Genomic DNA, 22,288 nt, shown 5'->3' with positions numbered 1-22,288 from the left:
AATTTCGAAAATGCAATTATAAACCATATATAGTGCATGAAAAGGAAATTTTTTTTAGAAATAATGGACATATCTTGGGTTATGCAAACTTAGGTTTTGAAAATAATATTATTGGGAAATGGGGCTCCCGAAATACGACTTTCCCTTTTAAAATTGTTGCAGTTGTCTGATTTGAGGTTGGATTGGATAAGATGCTGCCTCCGCTTCTTGTCAGTCCACCAACCCCAATAAGAAAATGAAAAACCAACATGTGGAAAAATGGATGTGACCCTTGCGGATGGAGATGATGATTATTTTTATACAATGACAAATTTATTAGAAAAATTAAAACATGCTAAAAGAGGCCAGTTAAATCTGTGGACGTAGCTAGTCACGGGCTGGAAAGCATAACAGGTCCATAGGCATGAACCATGATGGTAGTAGGATTATTTAGAATTTCTCATACTCCCCTCACACCACTTTAATCACAAATTTTAATTATTTTCAAATTATTATTATTTTTAATAATATAAATTATAAATAAATAAATAAATATTATAAAATTTCATAATTATCATTTAAAAATTATTATTATTATTTTTTAATATGTAGTAAGGATTCAATGAAGACATTACTTGTAACTTGTCTTGCTTCATATATAATATGTATTGGAGTTGTTAAGAAAAATCGTAATCGCTATAAAGGAAAGCATAATTTTAAAAATAAAAAAATTTGACTGATATGGTGTTTATTTTTTAAATTTTTTTGTTGAAAACAATTCACTTTCAAACTTTAAATTATTTGTTTTTTTTTTCATAATTTATTATAAGTTTTTTGCTAAATAAAAAAAGTAATACATCGATTTTCTTTACTTTTTAATATTTAACAAAAATAAAATATTACAAAAATAAATAACTTAATAATTAACACTATTAAGTATTATTCAATTTTAAGTTTTATTTAGAATTAAGTAAATTATATGGATTAAATTAATTATATACAAATTAAATTATAAAGAATCATTTTAACATGATTAAGTAAATGAGTTAATGGGTGGTTTGGTTAACCAATTTAGTAACTTAAAAACTTAATTTAAGTCACTAAGTAAATTAAGTATGTTTGACATAATAATTGTAATTTAAAGTAAAAAATAAAAATAATTAATTTATTATTAAATTCAAATATTTATTATACATTTTTACACTTATTTACCCAAATTACCTTTATAATATTTTTTGTTATACTAGGACCTATACTATTACTTGATCTCATTTGCTCATATTATTTTACTATTTAAAATATATTTTAATTAAATTTTATTAAATAATCTTAATATTTAAAGTGAAAATTAAATAATTAAGTAATAAGTATTAAGTTTGTGTTAAGTATGATATAAATACTATTTTGCCTGTTCCAAACTTATTAAAATTTATGTTATTTTAAAGGTTTTGTCCAAATATTATTGAAAATGTGTCGTTTTATTCCATCATTTTAAGTGGGGAAAAGGTCGTAGATTAATTAAAAATATATTTTCATATTAGCATTTCTCTGTTCTCATCGGCCACAACTTCGCGAAAGAGGATTTTCTTCAGGGGCAAACGCTAGGGTTGGACTGACGGGGAGAGATGGGAGGAGGAGGCCATGGACACAGCACTACATACAAAGGCGTAACAATGCATCATCCCAAGCGATGGCATACTATCACCGGAAAGGGTTTGTGCGCCATCATGTGGTAACCATCCTTTTCAATTCTCTTTGAATCTCCCAAAACCCTAATTTTTTTTTTTTGGGGTTCATCTGCTTGGTATATTGGATTGTTCGATCACGCGGTTAGAATAAAGCCGCGGTGGATCTGATATTTAATTGTTGATTCGCGCTGTTTGTCATTCCGGATCTGTGTCGTTTGATATAATATGTAATGTTGTTGATTGATGATTATTATTTGTCTAAGGAATGATTGGAAGAAAGAGTGAGATTTTAGCATCGGAGAACACTTACATGAGTTTGTGATCTTCATTGGGAGGGTTGAAATACAAGTTTGTGCTTTAGCATCTAGGTTTTTTGGAATTGAAGCATAAATTGCGGTACATTCCCACCTAGGTGTCTGATGATAGGATATGCCCAAATTCTTTCTAATCTATAACCATTCAATTGAATTTCTGCATTCATTTTAGAAATTCATGAATTATAGTTGAATTTATACTGACCAATATACGTTGAGTAGCGTGATAGGAAACTTCCTTATTATTCTTCATTTCCAATTTCCAATGGCATCAAACAGTAGCATAATAGGGCAGCATTCTCTAGTTTCATGAAAGAAATAAGTTTCTACAGTATCTTGATATTTACATATCTATTTTCAGAGGTTATTTAGTGCCATGGTTTGAAACTCAGCTGGTTTCTCCACTTCAGGGTTAATGGGAATGCAAATTGGGATACATGTGTTATTCTTCTGATCTTTATTCTGTTCAATTTTAAGTATTCAATTGAATTTCTTCTTGCAAAGATATCTTTGTGAAGGCTTTTTGAAGTTTGTGTTGGAAGCAAAGTTATTGTTTGTGAGGGTCTGACCAGAGCCTGAAACAAGGAGTTTGGTCCCTGGAACTACTTCAATGAAAATCTTGCTTCCATTTGCTTACACTTTTGTTTCTAATTTTTTTGTTTTCAAATCAGATTTCTTTTTTTTTCAAAAAAAAAGAAACATCGAGTAATGTATTTTTACTTTTGTTTTCAAAACTTAATAAGAAAATTTTAAAAATTGAAGGTGTGAAATTTTTGCTATTCTCAAACTTTTTAAACATATTTTAGAAATGAGTGAAGCATGTCTCATTAGTCTTGATAGAAAGAGCTAGAAGGATAGATCATTGCACCCTTCTTCACTTCCATTGCAGCTGAAGCTCGCCAATTTTGTGTGCTTTCTAGTAACCATGATCTCAAATACACACACAAGATATTCTGCAACATGCATGAACCTAAATTCTTTTCTTGGAACACCAGCATCTAAGCTTTTTCTAAGAGCAATGAACCATTGGATGCCTTATTTGGATCAATTCAAATGTCTGCAATGGCTTTTTGGGGCCTAATTGCTTTACATTTTCTTCTTTCTTTAATGCCTACTTTCAAACAGAGAGCCTTGAGCAGGAGAAGCAAATTCACAGGTAGCTGATGTTTTGGATTGGGTAGCAATAAGTTTATTGTTAGCAGTCTTGTTAGGATGCTCTCTCTCTTTCCTATGTTCATTGATATTTTTTTTGATAAGTAAGCACATAATATATTGAAAAGAGGCCAAAAAGCCACACGCATACAGGGAGTATACAATCTAGCTAAAGCCTCAAAAACACAGAGAAAAACAAGAAACAACAAAAAACCCACCAGCCCTTATGTGGCGGCTATCCACTCCAGGGATCCTATAAGAGACAACGACCTCTCTCCACTATACATTCTCGCCCATCCCCATAAAATACAGACAAAAGAATTTTTTAATTTCTGGATATCTAACACCCCCCCCCTAAAAGCAAGCCTATTTCTTTCCTTCCAAAGGGTCCAAAAGATGTACAACGGTATAAACTTCCATATCTTTTTCCTTTTTTTCCCTACAAAAGGGCCCCTCCAGCTTAATAGGACCTCCTTTACAGTTTCTGGAAAGACCCACTTAACACCAACCAAAGCACATATCATATCCCACAGGACTCTTGCCACTATACAATGTATGAGTATGTGATTTACAGTTTCCTCTTCACATCCACACAAGAAACACCGATTAGGGAGATGTCACCCTCTTTTCTGGAGCCTATCAAGCGTAAGCACCTTGCCCCAAGTAGCTTCCCAAGCAAAAAACAAGATTTTTGTTTGAACTTTATCCACCCAAATGTTGTTCTTCGGAAAGTTGTTGGCCACAGAATTTACCACCAAGTTATAGGCTTCTTTAACTTTAAACTTTCCGTTTCTCCCCCCTTTCCAAAAAACAGCATCCTCTTCTAAAGTAGGATTGAACCCCCTCAATGTATGAAGCAAATTCCCTACCAAATCCAGCTCCCAATCATTAAAGCCCCTCACGAATCTTACATCCCAATCACCTTGGCCCACATTCTGGTCCCACATATCTGCTACTGTACCATTCCTATGAGCAGCCATCCCATAGAGGTGAGGAAACCTTTGGGACAGCACTGTACATCTGCACCAAAGATCATTCCAAAATCTGATTCTGGTGCCATTCCCCATAATAAAAGCCAAATTCTCCCAACACCAATCTTTTTCCTTCATAATTTCCTTCCAAACCCCTACTCCAAAAGTCCCATTAGCCTTTTTGGTCATCCAACCAAATCCCTCTTGCCCATATTTCGCCACAAGCACTTGTTTCCACAAATTTTCCTTTTCACAAGCAAACCTCCAAATCCATTTCCCCAACAAAGATTTATTTAATGGGATTAATTTCCTTAAGCCAAGCCCCCCCTTTTCCTTCTCCGTACACACAACCTCCCAATTAACAAGGTGCACTTTCCTTTCTAAGTTTCCTCCTCCCCAAAGAAAATCCCTTTGCAATTTCTCTAATCTTCGCGCAACCAACTTGGGCATACGGAAGAGAGACATTTGATACAAAGGTATGCTAGCCATCGTGCTCTTAATGAGAATAAGTCTCCCACCTTTGGAAATATATTGCCGTTTCCAATGCGCTAGTCTTCTTCTCATCTTCTCCTCCACCCCATCCCACACGGCTGTACTCTTGTTAGGAGCCCCCAATGGCAGCCCCAAATACACAGAAGGCATAGAGCCCACCTTGCAGCCCAATTCCGCTGCCATCTCCTCCATCTCTTCCACCTCGCCAACTGGGATTATTTCACTTTTCTCCAAATTAATCCTTAACCCTGACGCGGCTTCAAACCAGAACAGAATCCAACTTAGATAAGTTAGATACTCCTTCCTAGCTTCACAAAAAACTATAGTATCATCCGCAAAGAGCAGGTGGGAAACATGCACTGGCTGCCTTCCTCCTCCTCGAATCCTACACCCTGACAAAAAACCCCCTTCAACAGCCCTCCTGATCAGATTGCTCAACACCTCCATTCCCATCACAAAGAGGTAGGGAGAGAGGGGATCTCCTTGCCTCAACCCCTTAGAACTTGGAAAAAAACCGGCCGACACTCCATTCACCAACACCGAAAATTTGGCTGTGGAAATACAACTCCACATCCATCCCAGCCACCTTGAACCGAACCCCATCTTTCTCATGACTTTCATCAAAAACTGCCAATTTAGGCTGTCGTAGGCTTTCTCTATGTCCAGCTTACAAATGAGACCTCTCTCACCCCTTTTTTGCCAAGCATCAATTACTTCATTTGCAATTAAGGAGGCATCAAGGATCTGCCTCCCCATAACAAAAGCATTTTGATCAGTAGATACTACTCTCCCTATCACTTTTTTGAGTCTATTGGCTAAAACCTTGGCCAATAGTTTGTACAGCCCCCCCAAGAGACTGATTGGTCTGAATTCCCCAAGATCCTCTGCCCCCCCCCTTCTTGGGTATCAGAACCAGAAACGTGCTGTTCATGCTCCTGATGAAGGCACTTTGCTCATAGAACTCTTTAAACATCGCCAAAACCTCCTCTTTAACTATAGCCCAACATCTTTGCCAAAATGCCATAGTGAAGCCATCCGGTCCTGGGGCTTTGTCCCCATTCATCTCCATCAGGGCACTATGAATTTCCTCCTCAAAAAAAGGGTGCTCCAAGTTCTCTGCCTCTTGCTGATTTAGTTGCTCTAAATGCAGCCCTTCTATGTCTGCCTTCCAATTTGAATTTTCCGTAAGTAACTGTTGAAAAGCCTTAACCACCCCTTCTCTCACATCCTTCTCCTCAGTCAGCCACACCCCACCTATCTTAATTCTGTCCATATGATTGAATCTACAATGAGCAGCCACCATACGATGGAAGTATCCTGTATTGTTATCCCCTTCCCTTAACCATAACTCTCTGGAGTGCTGCCTCCAATGAGTTTCCTCCAAAGATACCCACTTAGCATAACTGTCCTTTGCTTCCTTTTTTGATACTGTTTCTTCCTCTGATAGCCTTCTCTCACATTCCACCCTGTCCCAGTGGTCCACTAGCTGCAGGGCAGCAGCTTTATTGTCTTCCACTCTCCCAAACACTTCCCTTCCTATGTTCATTGATATTGAATCAATCAAACACACATCTAACACTTTTCCACTTTTGGAAAATCCTGTGTTATATAATCAAATCTTGATTTTTCATATATAGATGTAACTAGTGTATCTCCGTCTCAAATCATGAACAGTTGCTCCTAGAGCGGCCAAATAAAGCTTAGTCGATCCTATTACTACAAAACCAACTTGAACAATTAGAACATGACCTGATTTTGGGTGTGGTCCATTTTTGAAGGTGGTGATGTTTGTGATGGAATGAGAGATAAGGTTGGGCTAAATTTGAATGTGCTTTTGTGGAATGTGATGATTGATGGGCATGTTAGCGTTGGGGACTTTTAGATTGCTAGGAAGTTGTTTGATGAAATGCCACAAAGCAGTGTGGTGTCGTCGAATCTGGTGACAGATAGGCACACTCAAGTTGGTGCCTCAAGGAGGTGTTAAAAACATTCCATGATACGCAGATGGAGGGCTTTTGGCCAAATTATATAATTTTTTTTCCACCAATTTCTTGGCTTGGAGTACTCAATTTGGCTAAGTGGATACATTTTTATGTTGTTAAAAACTGGATGGAGATCGATGATTCCCTTGGTTCAGCATTAATTGATATTTAATCTAATTGGGAGCATTTGGAAAGTGCTTTTGGTGTTTTAGTAAGCGACTACCCACATGTTTTGTTTAACTAATATCAATGATTTTTTTTTTTTTTTTGGATAGGTGTTTAACTAACATCAATGATGAACTATATGATTTTATGGAATGATTTTTTAATATTTTTGGTTTCTTTATTTTAAATAGAAAATAACAATTAACACTGCCAATCTTGTTTCCTATTTATAAAAATTGAAAAAAAAAAATGTTTTTAGAAACAGTAGAAATGAAAATATTTCCAGACAACACCTTGCATTGTTGGTTATGATTTCCATGTTAACAGCATGGTGCCTCTTACGGGAATGCCTTTTTCGTACATGGAATTTGACTTGGAACCTCCTACTGCCACCCTAATCTCTTACCCACCTAAATCATGCCTCAAAGTGGTAGAAATAATGTGTTCTAAATTTATTTAGTTTTTTTAGAAAAAGGCTTACTAAAGAAAAAAGAATATGGTCCTCAATTCTGACATCTTGGACAGCTTGATGGAAAGAAGAGCAAATATGATGGTTAGTCTATGATGGGGTAAAGAGGTCACTGTTTTTTCATGGAAAATAAGTTAGCAAAAGAGGTGCCATCTATTTCTCTCTTTATGTTTGGTTGATTTCTTGGAAAACTGGAAACTGCAGTCTGCAATAAATGCATATGAAGTGAGATGTACCAATGGTTGTGAATGTATTGCTTCTGTATATTGTTTGGAATTTGGGAGAAGATGTAATGATTTAGTCTAAAAGAAGCCATTGGTTTCTTTCTAGGGGTTTCTCTACCCTTCCTGAGTTTAAGCAATTTTTGAATTGATTTTGTAGTCACCTTTACCTATGCAGTTTGTTTTGCCTTCTATGAGATCATAGGCTCGGTTTCCTTCTTTTGATCAGATTTTGACAGCAGTAATATACTTGGTGGAAGGTTTTTCATCCTTCTTTTGTACTTATGAATTTTGTTGAAATGAAATGAATTGTTTGTTTCTGATAACACACACACACACACACACACACAAAGAAGGAAAGAAAAATAAATGAAGAAGAAGCCATACTTGGTCTCCTTAAGTATGTCGGCATTCAAGTCCAGGATGTTAGATGGGGATCTCTTTTGAACTTGGCTATTCAATAATGGCTGTCAAATCAAGTCAGCTACTAGTTTTGCAGAATGGAATTTGTCTGCTCTGGGTTTATTAGAGGGAGAAGGGATACTGGAATTAGTTTGGCATGCTCTTAGTGATTGAGGCAGGAAATGGGAACCATAAGGATGAGAATGGACTCAATAGAACTACTGTTTTATAGACAACGATTGGTCTGCTTCGGGGAGTAACTGTGACATTAAGATAGATCTCAGGCTTAATGAGAGGATTTTGAATGTTGAACCCAGGCCTTTCCTATCCGGTAGTGGATGAATGTTCTACTTTGTTTCAATGCTTCCAGCCATGCAACATTTGTAAATATAGATATCAAGTGGCTGGTTGACTTATTGTAAGTTGTTTGTTGAAATTTGATGTTTCAGGTTTTGGGTCATGTACAGGGCTAAGCAAGACGGTCCTGTAGTACTGGTAGGCTTTGATTTCTGTTGCATTTTCTTTACAATTCATCTTTCCGCTCTTAAGGAAATTCTCCTGACTTGATCACATTTACATGCTGTATCTTTTAGGGTTGGCGACATCCTTGGGAGGGTCATGACGAGCATGGCCATGGTGACCACCATTAATATGAGGTAATTTCTCAGCCACTGCTTAGTTGACAGGTGGTAAAAATGGCTCAGCCTAGGTTGAAAGAGAACTTTATTGCTTTCATATGCCTATTGATTCTTTTGTGGTATTCTCGACCAAATGAACATTCGAGTGATGTATGTAGTCTTCATAGATCTTTCTAGTTAAATGTATGGACTTGATTTTGTGTTTCAATGAGTCACATGAATACCAAACACTACTCACATTGATCATGATAGCTTATAGCTTTGGTGGTTGTATATAATTTTTACTTTTATGTAAAATGAAGTTGATAACACCCTTGAGGATGTCTGTTCAAAGAACATGTAAATTTGTCAAACACACATAATGGTAGGAGTGTGCCCAACTAATAAGATTTTTATATTCTGCAAGGGTGTTTGATATGACAGTATCAAAGTGGGAATGGGTTGGAGGCTTAGAGTGGAGTTTATATGCACAGGACTATATAGCTTTTATATGCAGTAGAGGTCATCTCAATAGGATACAAGAATAATTAGGCTATGTGGGTCATCTCTATAGTGTCATTAGTCTCTCTGTATCTCACATACCATTCTACATTGTTGTTTCCAGGCATCTTGATGAAGAGGAGCTGAAATGAAAAAGCATAAAATGTTGTGTTAGTGGGTTCTGAAAGACTGGAACATCTTTGTTGATTTCTGTTGAATAAATAGACATTAAGGGAAGATTGTGATGAGCATGGTGTAATTCTGCATAACTCAAGGCAGTCATGTTATTCTGTAATGCATAGTTTGAACTTTTGATATGTGCCCTCCTGCATATTCAGTTCTTTTATTTATCTCTCTATCACATTTTTTTATGTAAGTTACATGGCATGCCTTGATATGGGTTGGGTTTGTGAGAAGGATGAGAATATATTTAGATAATGTCCTGAATCTATCCGTTTGCTTTCGCATCCCTACCACCTTCCTCCAATCTTCAGCTTCTGTTCAATATGATTCTCTTCCCTTTAGGCCTTTTTACCTTTACCATTCCTGATAGTTCGTTCTTTGAGAATACATTTTCAACTGTTTTACACAAGTGAGAATAAAACAAGAAAAACATGTTAGACTTGCATCAACCTCCCCTATTCCCTAAAAAATGATTTGTATTTTTGCAGTGGGGATGTGGGTGCTTTCTGTAATTGAGTAGAAAAACCTTAAATTCGGTTTTAGTTTTCTATGAAGAATGCCTGGCATTTCCGCAGTTCTCATCCCTTTTTCTCTGAATCAAACCCAAACAGGTTTGGGGCTGAAACGGCAGGGTAGCTTGGGCGTTTTACTGCGCCAGGCCATCTTACAAAATTAGAAAGGAAAATTTTTATTCGCTTGTTAGTGAGGTATTAAAAGAAACTCCCATTTCCAAATCAGGCTTAAGGAAGTGGGGCGGCTTAATCGATCCCAATTGTTTGCGGTGGATCAGGCTGAAGTTTTTGTTGGATTGCCCATGGATCTCCCCATGTTACCTGCGCACTTTATTTTAAATTCTTTATTTCTAGTTTCCGGATTCAATGCAATTCCCTTTTTGTGAGAGTGTCCAGGAACCGCATAGGAGTGAGTGATTTTAGGATATTAATTCATTTATAAGCGTTTTCTTACAAAAACAAGAGAGTTGATAAAATGGTAAAATTCATTTTTTTAAAATCTAGAGAACCACTAAAGTTCTTCTTGGACTAGCAGACTACCAATTGTTAAGTTCGTCTTTTAAAAATTAATTATTATTTTTTATTATATAGCATATTATCAAAAGACATTATAAAAAAAGATTTTTATTTTATATTTTTTGAAGTTTATATTCAGATATTAATTGATTCTCTTTTTAAGTTTTAACAAAACACCTATTGATAGAAGTGTTACTAACCAAACAAAAACGCTTTTATCATAACTGAATAGGGACTAGAGTTTTACTTTTTTTTTCTCCAATGTGGAAGGAAACTTGGGACTCAGAATGAAAATATCATAATTTATTCAGATTGACACTCTACGAGCTCAAGCTTTCAAATAAATGAGAATATATCAAATTTTATTCAAACAATAAAAGAATACAATACAATACAATGAGCAGATTATATATCAATTGGTGTAGACAATTAAACTCAGAATTAAAGAATCGTTAGGTTTAGTTTTGTCCCAAGCTGACAGCAACCCAAGCACTTAAAATATTGTGTTGCCACACATTATTCATTTTGCTGGCCCAGACCAGCAATACAACAATATCCATGGATCCAACCTCCTAGCTAGCTGGTGAGAGTATGTTGAGAAGCGAAACCCTAGTCTGAATCAGACGCCTGAATATACACTCTAGCTCAAATCCAATATCATCTATGGCCATCTCCACTGCCTCAAACGTCTTCGCATCATATCTTTCATACACATTTTGATTTTGCCCATTACTCATCCGCATTAGCTTCAAGGCCAACGACCCAGACTTTGGCCTCGGAATAGACATTAGGGACTGCAGAGAATCCACAATGGAGATGGTGGTCTCTCTCACCTCTCCCAACACATTCCCCACCGCCACAAGGTTGTGGTCTACGACTGAGAGCTGGTCGGAGATGATCATGGGCTTGTTCTTCTTCGTTCCTTTCAGTGACCGCAGCCACTTCACCATCTCCTTCTTTAACTTCTTCCTGAACAGATCGTAAGCAGCGAGTTTGCTCTCAAAGCCCGTCTCGCCGATGCTGGTTCTTCGAATCGTGGATTGAAGGTCTTGGAGGTGCTGTTTGACGAGGAGGAGGACATCTTTCGTTAAGCTGCAGACGTCCAGAATCCTCAGAGCCGATTCTGAAATCTCCTGAACCCATTTTTCTTGATGGTGGTGTACGAGAGCTTGTTGAATTATGGGCGAGTGAATATGGAGCCGATCATTAGCACACTCGTGCAGCTCTCTCAGAGCATCAAAATTTGGACGCGACATCTGTAATTATGTGACGAAAGAAACAAAAAAGCTGTGGGCTAAGAAGGGGTTTAGCTAGGGTTTTGAGGATAATCAACTACACAATACAAAACTCCATCACCCTTTCATCCTCAAATGAACATATATATAGAAGTTTACCATAAAATGGATCTGGGGTTTTGAGGAAAAGGACCATGAAGTATCCTTTCTAGTACGGAGGGTAACAGCCGAGGAGACCAAAAGCTTGAGAAAGGAAGCTTCTCCTTTACAAATTGTCCAGTATAATAGCATGTACATGCACGAGGGGAAGCCAGGCGGTGTTAGTATTACAAAAAGAAAAGATGTTACAACTTACAATTAAGCAAGAAGCTTATAAAAATGGGCATTTTTTTTTAATAAAAATTATTACATGGGAGCATCACTTACAACTGTGTATTGCTTTGTTTTGTCTGTGCCTAACAAAGAATCCAAGACTAAGATCCACAGTTGGGGGTGAGAATGAGTTTCCAGGAAACTGCCAAGAATTAGAGGCGGTGGGCAGAATTTAAAGACCCTTTTTTAAAAATTTTTTTGAAGGTGGGGGTTTTGGTTTATCTAAAAAGAAGGCAACACATAGAAGATGGGAGTAGCTAGTTGGATAAGAATTTGGGTGGACTCTGCTTGCAGACTGGATTCGTAGATCAATTAGGTACTGTGTGTATAAGTCAAATTTAAAAGATGAGATAAAAGTGGTGTCGGTGTATATATATAATGAACCGAGTGTGGAGAAGTCTCTCAAATTTTCCTTTTTAAGTCTTTGATGCTTTCCATAGTATTTTGTAAGAATTTTTATTTTTATTTTTTAAAGAAAGGTCATAGATTAGATAAGATAAGATAAGATTTTATTGTAGACATAGGTTTCTCCTTATATGATGAATCATATGCATGCATCTTTGACTGAAATAATAAATCATACTCCCTTTTATCATAGTGAATTAATTTCCTCTTGATCACGTTATTATTACAAATGTTAAATTCTTATGTATTTGATTCCTTCGACCTTAAGAATTCCCTTGGTGGGATTCTTAAGGTGGGCTCTTGACTTGCTTGATGTGGTCCCGCAATGGTTTGATATAGGTATTGGTAAGAATGGTCCATGCTTCATGAGAGGTTGTGACACCTACAATTAATGGAATTATGGTGGGTGGACAAGGTTTGGTTTCATTAATATTATAGGTAAGGTGGTCTTAATTTTTCAAGTCATATGAGATTGGTAAATTCTTGTATATATTTGATTCCTTTGACTATGAAGAATGTATATACACGTGCACAAAAATAATAATAAAAAAAAAAAAAAAAAATCCAGGATGAGCTAGAGTGGGTATGGCTGTCATCCCCAACCCACCCCGTTTCGAAGAGAGACCTTTACTTTTCTCAAAGGGCATATAAAAAAGTAACTATTTGTGGTAAAAAGCACATTTTAGACGTGGCTTGAAACGGGCCTTATCTTTAATTGGAACGTGAAATTCTACACTTTATGATGGTGGGGATGACTGTGGCCTTGTGGGGATGACTGTGGCCCTGTGGGGCACTGGGGGCATTTGCCAACTTGTAAACGAAAGGCAAAAGTCCACACCACTCACCACGCCCCACCTTCCAAATTGAGCCCCTACCCCTGCCCAACATTCTTTCCTTTTCAATTTTTGGTTGATAAAAATTTATGTCAATAAATAATAATATAAAAATTATTATTATTTAATTGATTTCGATCAATACTACTCCTCGGACAGCCAACTTGTGTCACCCCAGTTACTCGAGGGAAGTGGCCCCGTGAAGTCCTAAGTGGGGATACAATACTAAAAGGTTGAAAATTAATGTAAAGTCATGCATATTCTTTTTCACGAAATCACAATTGGACAAGTTGTGTACGTAAACGCCACTTGCCAAAACCAAGCATATATTGTATTAATATCTATTTCTATTCCTCCTCTATTGACATGAATGATGCGAGCTGGATCAAACAGTTGACCACGTGAAAGAGATTTTTTGTGCCAACTCATACTCCCTCATCTCCTTTGGGATTTTTTATTCTTTACGTGTTCAATAAAATAATGTTTGGTATATATATATATATATTTTATTTATAAAATTAATATTCTTATTCAATAAAAATATAAAATAAAAAGTTATAGATTGATATAAACTTAAAAAGATATTTAGAATTCGTAAAAGCGTTTTTGAGGATAAGACCTTTGACAAATGATACATTTAATGCTTTCCATAATTTTATATTTTATTTTTAATCTTTCATGAAAGATACAGTTTTAAGGACAATCAGGGATTTATCAATCACATTCCATGGACGACGACATCTTTTATTTTTCATTTCTTTAGGTCTTCCTTTTTGTCCCTTTCAACTATGATGATGCACTGGGGCTTACCCAGAAAGGCGGTTTCAAATTCAAGGAATTCGCATGGTTTTCCTTTTTCTTTTTTCTTTTTTCTTTTTTTTTTTTCTTTCTTTTTTTTTTTTGTCCTTTTTTCTTCCTCGTTTTTGGCATGTTGGAAGTCAGGGTTTGGAATTATTACTATTATTTTTTTAATTTTTTAATTTTTATTTTTATGGTCGTGGGAGAGAATTTGAGGTGGTGGTGGGTCCATGGACATTGCTTCCCAAAGTATCTAAAAGCAGCAAACGGATAAGACTAGGTATTATAAATCCACATGTAGGTCTTTTAATTCGTTTATTATCTTGGACATTTTGACTGAACTCCACTTCCAATTCCACGATGTTGGCATTTTTAATTTCATTTTTTTTCTTAATTTGCTAAAAATTTCAACCCCACGTGGAAATTGTCTATTTATTCTGGACGTTCATAATTTTAAAACATATTTATATAATAAAAAAATTAGGACATTGCAAAAGTAATTACTTAATTTAAAAATAAAATATATAAATAAATTAGATTTAAATATAAAAATAAATTATAACTTAACGATTATTTAATAAAACTTAATATTTATTATTTAATGATTTAATTTAATTTTAAATTAAATTATACTTAAATTATTACTTAATTTTTATTTTTAAGTATCAAGAATATTTTATCAAATTAACTTAAAACTTATTTTACATTACAAAATTAACATATTTATCCTCATAACTTGTAATTATGATTAATGGGGTGAAATAACAATGAAAGTTGTAAAGTACCTAAAGAAATTATGAAGGTTACTATTTAATAAGAGTAAAAAAGTAAAATAAATATGTAAACTTAAAAATAAATTAATTATTTTTATTTATTATTTAAATTTATTTTTTACTTTAAGTCACACTATTAAATTATTTTATCAAACATATTTAATTCACTTAATAACTTAAAATAAATTATTAAATTGATTTATTAAACACCTATTTAATTTATTTTTAAATTCAATATTCTACTTTGGGGATTGAAAGAGCTTTGCCATTATCGAGCCTTAAATTTGTCCACGTTAACATTTTACAAACATCCAAAGCCTCTTAAAACAAATTCATAATTTAATAAATAAACTCTTTTAAAATCATAATTTTAATTTCAAGAGTTGTCCCATCCAAATATTTATAATGTGGACATGACTCCATGAGTCCATGACTCCGCCTAAGAATCATGAGCGCAATGCAATTTGAATAAATTTACCCAATTTTACTTGACTTCAACCCCATATTTGAAAAAGCTTTAACAATAATTTTTAATATTTGAGTTGAATTTTTATAATCAAATTTTAATTAAAGTTGAGTTCATGTTAAGATTCAAGCAATACAACTTGATTTAATATTTATAATTTATATTATCTTATACAATAATATTATTTTTTATTATATATATAATTTCATTTTGTTAGGAAAATAAATAAATTTTATTTATTTTGTAATTATTTATTATACAAATAATAATATAAACATATACATATAGGTTAGAAAAATATTATGACCGATTCAATAAATTTGATTTAGAGTCCATTTGATAGTGATTTTGTTTTTAATATTTAAAATTTTTTGTCATTCAGGTATTATAAATATTAAAAATATTTTTTAAAATCACTATTAAATATATTCTTAAAATTGATAGATATAATTAAGAAAAATTAGATTTAAATTAAAGGGAGAATTATGTTTTGGAGGTAGATAGACCCCCAAATTAACAAAAGGTTCATATAACTTTTCAAATTAAGTTGAAGGATATGAAATAGTAACGGACAAATATACCCTTCAAAAATACATATAAAATATTTTATAAAATTAAGTTAAATAATTTTTTTCAATTTTTTTTTTTCAAAAATACCAAATTAAATAAAAGTAGTTTTCAAAAATATTAAATTAAATAATGTTTTTTCAAAAATATTAAATTATATATATTTTTTTCAAAAATATAAAATTAAATAAAAGTAGTTTTCAAAAAATTAAATTAAATAATTTTTTTAAATATTAAATTGAATAATTTTATTTTTAAAAAAATATTAAATTTAAATAAAAGTATTTAAAAAAATATTAAATTACATAAAAATATTTTTCAAAAATATTAAATTAAATAAAAATATTTTTGAAAAATATTTTTATTCTTCTCAAAATCAACAAAGGGCATTTTTGAAAATACTGAAGGATTATATCCTTCAACTCTTTTAGCATTATGTTTTGGGGGTAGATGGCCCCCAAATTAACAAAAGGTTCATATAACTCTTCAAATTGAGCTCAAGACCCAATGAAAGTATGAAAATTGAGTTGAACAGTATTTTCAAAAATGCCCTTTGTTGATTTTGAGAAAAAAAAAATTAATATTTTTGAAAAATAAATTTATTTAATTTAATATTTTTGAAAAAAAATTTTAATTTAATATTTTTGAAAAAAAATTTATTTAATTTAATGTTTTTGAAAAAAAAAATTATTTAATTTAATATTTTTTAAAACTACTTTTATTTAATTTAGTATTTTTGAAAAAAAAATTATTGAAAAAAAATTATTTAACTTAATTTTATAAAATATTTTATATGTGTTCTTAAAGGGTATATTTGTCCGTTACTATTTCATATCCTTCAACTCAATTTGAAGAATTATATGGACCTTTTGTTAATTTGGGTGTCCATCTATCCCCAAAAGGTAATTCTCCCAAAACATAATTCTCCCTCAATTAAATACTTCTAACCATAAATTGGATTGAATTAGGTTCGAATTTACACATATAACCTTATTAATCATACATGTACATATAACCTAATCAATCAAATTTGACTCAATTAATTTGATTTTAATATAAATTAAAAAAAAGAAAAAAAAAGAGTGAATTAGGTTTGAATTGAAGACTTTGAACAAAATGATATGACAGTGAAGTAGGCTCAAACAGGATGGTCACAAGTAGAGTTGCTAGGGTTGGTGCAAGGAGAATGATGTTCTTGAATGGCACTGTTATTGGATTGTACCCAAAAATAAAATAAAATAAAATAATTTAACCGCTGCAATGATCACATGGACTGGGCCAAACCTTTTGTCCTTTACAGGGGTGGGGGGGCCAAGGGTTAAAACTTGAAACCTGGAAGCCCAGTGGACACGTGGCAAAATTTGCAGGATGTGGATGTGGATTTTGGCCGATGTGGGATCCCTAAATTGGTGTCCAAAGATTGGGAACCTCGATCATTGGTATTCCACACAAATTTAAAAAAAAAAAAATTATCCTCTTTGTTTTAACCACTTTTTGAGAATTGGCCACCACTCTAAAGTCCAAACTGAGTTCTGTGTCTCTGAGATTAACTTTATCAGAATTCAATCACTCCATTTCATACGGACCAGCTGCTCTATCATCTTCCTCTACTGTGGATCAACTAATTACTTCTCTTTATTCTAAAATGTAAAGTAACATGTTCTTAGGGGTTAATTTCATTTTACTTTCCTCGGGTTTTGGTGTGAGAACCTACGAAGATGAAACGTATTTAGTCAAAACCGTTCGAGGGGTCGAACCAAATTAATCCATGTTATGACTTCTTTTTTTCCTCAAAAGGAAAAAAAAAAGGCTATGAAGAAATTAAATAACAATAAAATACAAAATAACAAAGAAGTAAAAAACAATGAAATTAAAATCATGACATGACTGCTTTTTGAAAAAGTACTAATTGATATAATATTTTTATTTAAAAAATAAAGTCATTTTCCGGAAAGAAATAAAATAAACTATTTAAAAGTTCTAAGATTTTCAAATTGTTTGAATTTAATTATTTTTTGTTTATTTTTTACCACTTTATTTTTATTTGGGTGCTAAAAATGTTCATTATATTTAAAATTATGAGTGTTGATACCTCGAGTCCATCCACGCAGTTGCCGAATGGATGGACACGCGATTTCAACCCACAAAGGTTCTTGATTCAGTCGTCATACCTGCAAAAGGCATTCGGATAGGGTGTTCGGATGCACCCTCTGATGGTTTTGTTAGTCATGGTTAGAGAGGGAGATATAAATCAGTTGACCTTTTTACTAGGTATCAGGAGGTTACCTTCCTCTTCGTGTGAAGGTTTATATATAGTGCCAGGAGTATTGTTCCTCTCATTAATGGTGGGGAGATATTTTATGTTGTCATGATGACATTAGATGGCAACTGGGTCATCACCACCCTACGAGCGGCTATCAGAAACCGTGGTAGGTGATGCAGCTGTCAGAGATCGTGGGAAGTGATCATGTAGAATGATCGTGGAAAGTGACTTGTTGTCACCTCAACCCGTCCTTTCACTCTGCAGGTGATGGGACGTGGGTCATGGCTGGTTGTTGTGATAGCGTGTAAGACTCGCTTTACTTTAGTCAATGATCCGGACAATCATATCTGGATAGCCCATGTTGGTTATCCAGATGTATTGTGGAGCAGACGCATTTATGGAAGCCGTCCGGATGTCTATGCTTTGTAAGCGTCGTTTGCTCTTCCTTGAGGTAGTCCAGATATAAAAAGTGTGTCATGTGTGCTTTATAAAAAGGTCCGAATGAGGGTGACCCGGATGATAATGCGTGTCATGTGTCACTGTAAGATGCGTGCCACGTGTCTTGGAGGGAGGGGTCCCTACAATGATTAAAAATCAAATATTAGCTTTGTATAATAAAGAAGATACCATAGTACTATACTATATCAATTAAAAATTATATGCAAATCAAAGCCAATTGGAATTGCACCATCCAGCATGATTTGGATATTTTTATCAACCAAACAAACTTCTATAATTTTTTTTTGGGATAATCAATTAAAAGGATGAAATTTTTTTCATTTTGGAAAACTAACCTTTCACCTTAAAAAATATCAACTTTTGATAAAAATATCTTTTTTTTTTTTTGGTAAAAATAATATTTTTTTTAAAACATATATGTAAATAATAAAAATATTAAAGGGTATTTAGGTCTAGATTATTCATCGAGTTCAAAGATGAGAAAGGTTACTTTTACAAGAAAGTTTTCATCATTTTTTTTTTTTTTTAAGAAGATGAATATGTAATTAAAATATTTTTATTTTTCTTTGTGGGTTCCTAAATTCCAGGTGGCAGGCCGGGATTGCAGATGCAGAAAAAGATTATCATAGCTTGAAATTTGGTGTCTATATAGACATTTAGGCTTGGTCCACATTCCTGTTCTAGCATAGGGACATTGTGGGAAAAATCAGTTGATAAAAGGGCTTTCATCAAACAAAACAAACAAGGAAAAATGGAGAAAACAGAGATGGTGAGGTCAAGGTTCAAAAGGGTATGCGTATTCTGTGGAAGCAGCACTGGGAAGAGAAACTGCTACAGAGACGCTGCTATTGAATTGGCTCAAGAACTGGTAAAAACTAAAATCCAATAACCCAAAACCCCAATCCTTCCTCCTTTCGATATTGTTTCCATTTTTCTTCAGATTTTTTATGGGTTTTGTTTGCTTTTGGTTCTTTTTTGTGAAGGTCTCGAGGAGGTTGGATCTTGTTTATGGCGGAGGAAGTGTTGGGTTAATGGGTTTGGTTTCTCAGGAAGTTCATCGTGGCGGTGGACATGTACTTGGGTATATATATATACAGTAATTGGAAAGCTCCATGCTCTTTTGGATATGGTTTTCTTGTTCCATTTCCCTGATTTTTTTTTCTTTATTCTTGTTCACAGAATCATCCCCAAAACTCTGATGTGCAAAGAGGTTGAGAATCTCATCTGGGTCTTTGTCTTCTTTTCCTGAATGATCACGAATAATAAACTAATACAAATCATAAAGTGCCTTTTGGGAAATGGGTGGTAGATGCATGAAGTATGCTTTGTTTTTGTTGAGCAGATAACTGGGGAAACAGTAGGAGAGGTTCGACCCGTAGCCGACATGCACCAAAGGAAAGCTGAGATGGCCCGCCATTCAGATTGTTTTATCGCCTTACCAGGTCTCTCTCTCTCTCTCTCTCTCTCTCTCTCTCTCTGTGTTCTCTTTTCTCTCTTTCTCTCCACATATGATGGGTTTATTTATATTTTTAATTGTGTTTTACACAACCAGGTGGCTATGGAACACTGGAGGAGTTATTGGAAGTCATCACATGGGCCCAGCTTGGAATCCATGACAAGCCTGTAAAGCCTCTCCATGTCTCCTCCTCCCCCTCCCCCTCCCCCTCCTGCTCCATCTTTTTGGCATAATTCGGAGGCTGATTCTGAAGATCTTGTTAATATGCAGGTGGGTTTGCTGAATGTGGATGGCTACTACAACTACCTCCTTACATTCATCGACAAAGCCGTGGATGATGGCTTCATCAAGCCCTCTCAGCGTCACATCATCGTCTCTGCTCCAAACGCAAGAGAACTCGTTCAGAAACTCGAGGTGGGTGGGCAGTGGCCTTCCTTTTCATGAATCATAATTGCTGGGTTTTTTTGTTTGTTTCTGTTGTTTCCTTGTCTGAAAGGTATATAATTTTCTTTGGTTTATTAGGAATACGTGCCTGTGCATGATGGGGTTGTGGCTAAAGCTCGGTGGGAGGCCGAACAACTGGAGCTCAATGCATCTTTGCAGATAGACATCGCTCGCTAGAGATGACCATATTTTCTTTTCCGTGTTTGGTTCCTCAGAAATCTGATTTTAATTACGTGGGGCTTTCTCCTCTGAATTTTGTATGCATTTTGGTTTGAAAAAAAGGAAAGAAGGGGGAAGAAATTAAAGAAACAAAAAGTAAAACCCCATGGAAAATAGGATAAATACAAGCTTTTTGATTTTTTTTTTCTCTGTGAGATATTATGCATAATTTTTGTACAAAGTAACCCAAAAACAAACATGCAGCAAAAGCTAACACAAAAACAGCAGCTTTTTCTTCGTCTCTCCATCTCTCTACTCTCCCCCTCCTCCGCATGCCTGCGCCTTCTGCTCCGCTGTTTGGTCTTTATTTTCTTTCCATTTTCTTAGCTGCTGTTTGGTGAATCATACCCTCAATGAATACTGCCTTCACATCCGACCCCATATATAATATTATATTCCAACAACTTCACCCTTCCATCTAAATTTGTGGCCATCCCTCACAGTGGGAACTCAAAAAAAAAAAAAAACAAAAAAGAAAACAGTTATGTAATTAATTAATTTCCAAGGCGCTAGGGAACAGAGTCTGATTGATTTATTTTTTATTTTTTGTTTGTTTCGAGCGAAAGAGGACAGGATAGAGAGATGTGAGAGGAGACTTAAGGGGTACTGTTACTGACAGAAAAATGATGAGTTGCCTGAAAACAAGCCAATCATGGCGACCTAACTAACCACGAAAGGTCACCTTTTTCTTCTTGTGTTGCCGCTGGGTCGCGCCCCTCTTCGTCTCCAACAAGCCGGGGTTGCTTCCTTCCTTCCTTCTTTCTTCCAGTTTTCTTCACTTTCCTGACACATGTTTTAGAGGTTTCCACAATTTTCAGGATTGGGTTCTTGAGTGAGATGTTTCACCCTTCATATTGATGGGGAAGGGCTGCCGTTAATGCAGGATTTCAATCATCTATTTCATTTTTTGGTTTTTTTTTTTCCTCAAAAAGAAAGAATGAAAGAAGAGCTGTCTTTCAATTAATACGTGATAGCTTGATTTTTGGCCCCCCCACCTCTGCCCCACTTGGTTTGTCCTGGTTAATTTGCTTATTTTGTAACTAAGATTGGGTTTGCGGACTGTTAAGTACTTTAGGAAAAGGAGAAAAGTATGAAGATCTTAAAAGTTTTAGAATAAAAATTATTTTTTATATAAGAGAAAAGAAAAGGAAGATGAATGTGTTGTTGGTTTAAACTTTACTGATTGGTAAATCAGGATAGCTTTTTAAGCAAGGTACAAAATGTATCGGCAATAATTTTGGGCAAGTAATAGATTCTAGTCAAGTGAAAGGATCTTATGATAAATTTAGAGATTATTTCGATTTCATTAGTAACGTGGATTTGAAATATCACACATTAGTCGATCAAAGAGAAATTCAATAATTGAAAGAAAAATCAATTATTTGAGATTTTTTTTTTAATGGAACAAATAATGATAAAATCAAATTGACTCTAGAAATGTCTTTTCGGATGTTCTTCAATGTCAATGTCCTGACTATTTTAAGAAATAAAAAAAATAACGAAAACAAATTATTTTTAATAAAAAGTTAAATTAGCGGAAAATAAGGAAGTTTAAAATGACACGTGACTATGACTAGCCATGGACGTTTGATAATTAATTTATTAAAATCATTTTTAAATTTAAATGATATTATGTTAATCATGAAGATATCATTGTTACTTGTTATTTCCACCCACTACTCATACTTGTAGTAATGTCAAACTTGACTAAGAGTAATTTGATGCCTTGGACTAATAAGACTATGATCTCCCACGAAATGTCAAAAAGAAAAAAAAAAGAGGTATATTTTCAAATTCATCCATCACAAATATAATATTACCCAAAATTAATATT

The 22,288-nt window shown here is 34.3% G+C and overlaps 2 protein-coding genes across 3 annotated transcripts; one reads left to right on the top strand and one right to left on the bottom strand.

Moving 5' to 3' along the window:
* Positions 1-10,505: 10,505 nt before the first annotated feature.
* Positions 10,506-11,998, bottom strand: LOC100255869 (uncharacterized). 2 transcript variants are annotated; one of them, XM_019216295.2, is made up of 3 exons: positions 11,826-11,998; positions 11,559-11,662; positions 10,506-11,420 (listed from the first exon to the last, which is right to left on the bottom strand). In XM_019216295.2, the coding sequence occupies exons 2-3, from the start codon at positions 11,559-11,561 to the stop codon at positions 10,737-10,739; spliced, it is 687 nt and encodes a 228-aa protein (XP_019071840.1). In that variant the 5' UTR covers positions 11,562-11,662; positions 11,826-11,998; the 3' UTR covers positions 10,506-10,736. The 2 variants fall into 2 exon arrangements, with proteins under 2 accessions (XP_019071840.1, XP_002284831.2); XM_002284795.4 differs by lacking the exon at positions 11,826-11,998 and having other exon boundaries at positions 11,559-11,814.
* Positions 11,999-19,015: 7,017 nt separating this feature from the next.
* LOC100255687 (cytokinin riboside 5'-monophosphate phosphoribohydrolase LOG5) lies at positions 19,016-20,695 on the top strand. The gene is made up of 7 exons (XM_010665788.3): positions 19,016-19,203; positions 19,319-19,416; positions 19,515-19,545; positions 19,678-19,777; positions 19,888-19,958; positions 20,062-20,205; positions 20,314-20,695. The coding sequence occupies exons 1-7, from the start codon at positions 19,087-19,089 to the stop codon at positions 20,410-20,412; spliced, it is 660 nt and encodes a 219-aa protein (XP_010664090.1). The 5' UTR covers positions 19,016-19,086; the 3' UTR covers positions 20,413-20,695.
* Positions 20,696-22,288: the final 1,593 nt, after the last annotated feature.

Source organism: Vitis vinifera, chromosome 18, assembly GCF_030704535.1.
Source record: "Vitis vinifera cultivar Pinot Noir 40024 chromosome 18, ASM3070453v1".
NCBI lineage: Eukaryota > Viridiplantae > Streptophyta > Magnoliopsida > Vitales > Vitaceae > Vitis > Vitis vinifera.
Note: the sequence above shows the minus strand (reverse complement) of the source record. Positions and strands in the feature narration are given on the sequence as shown.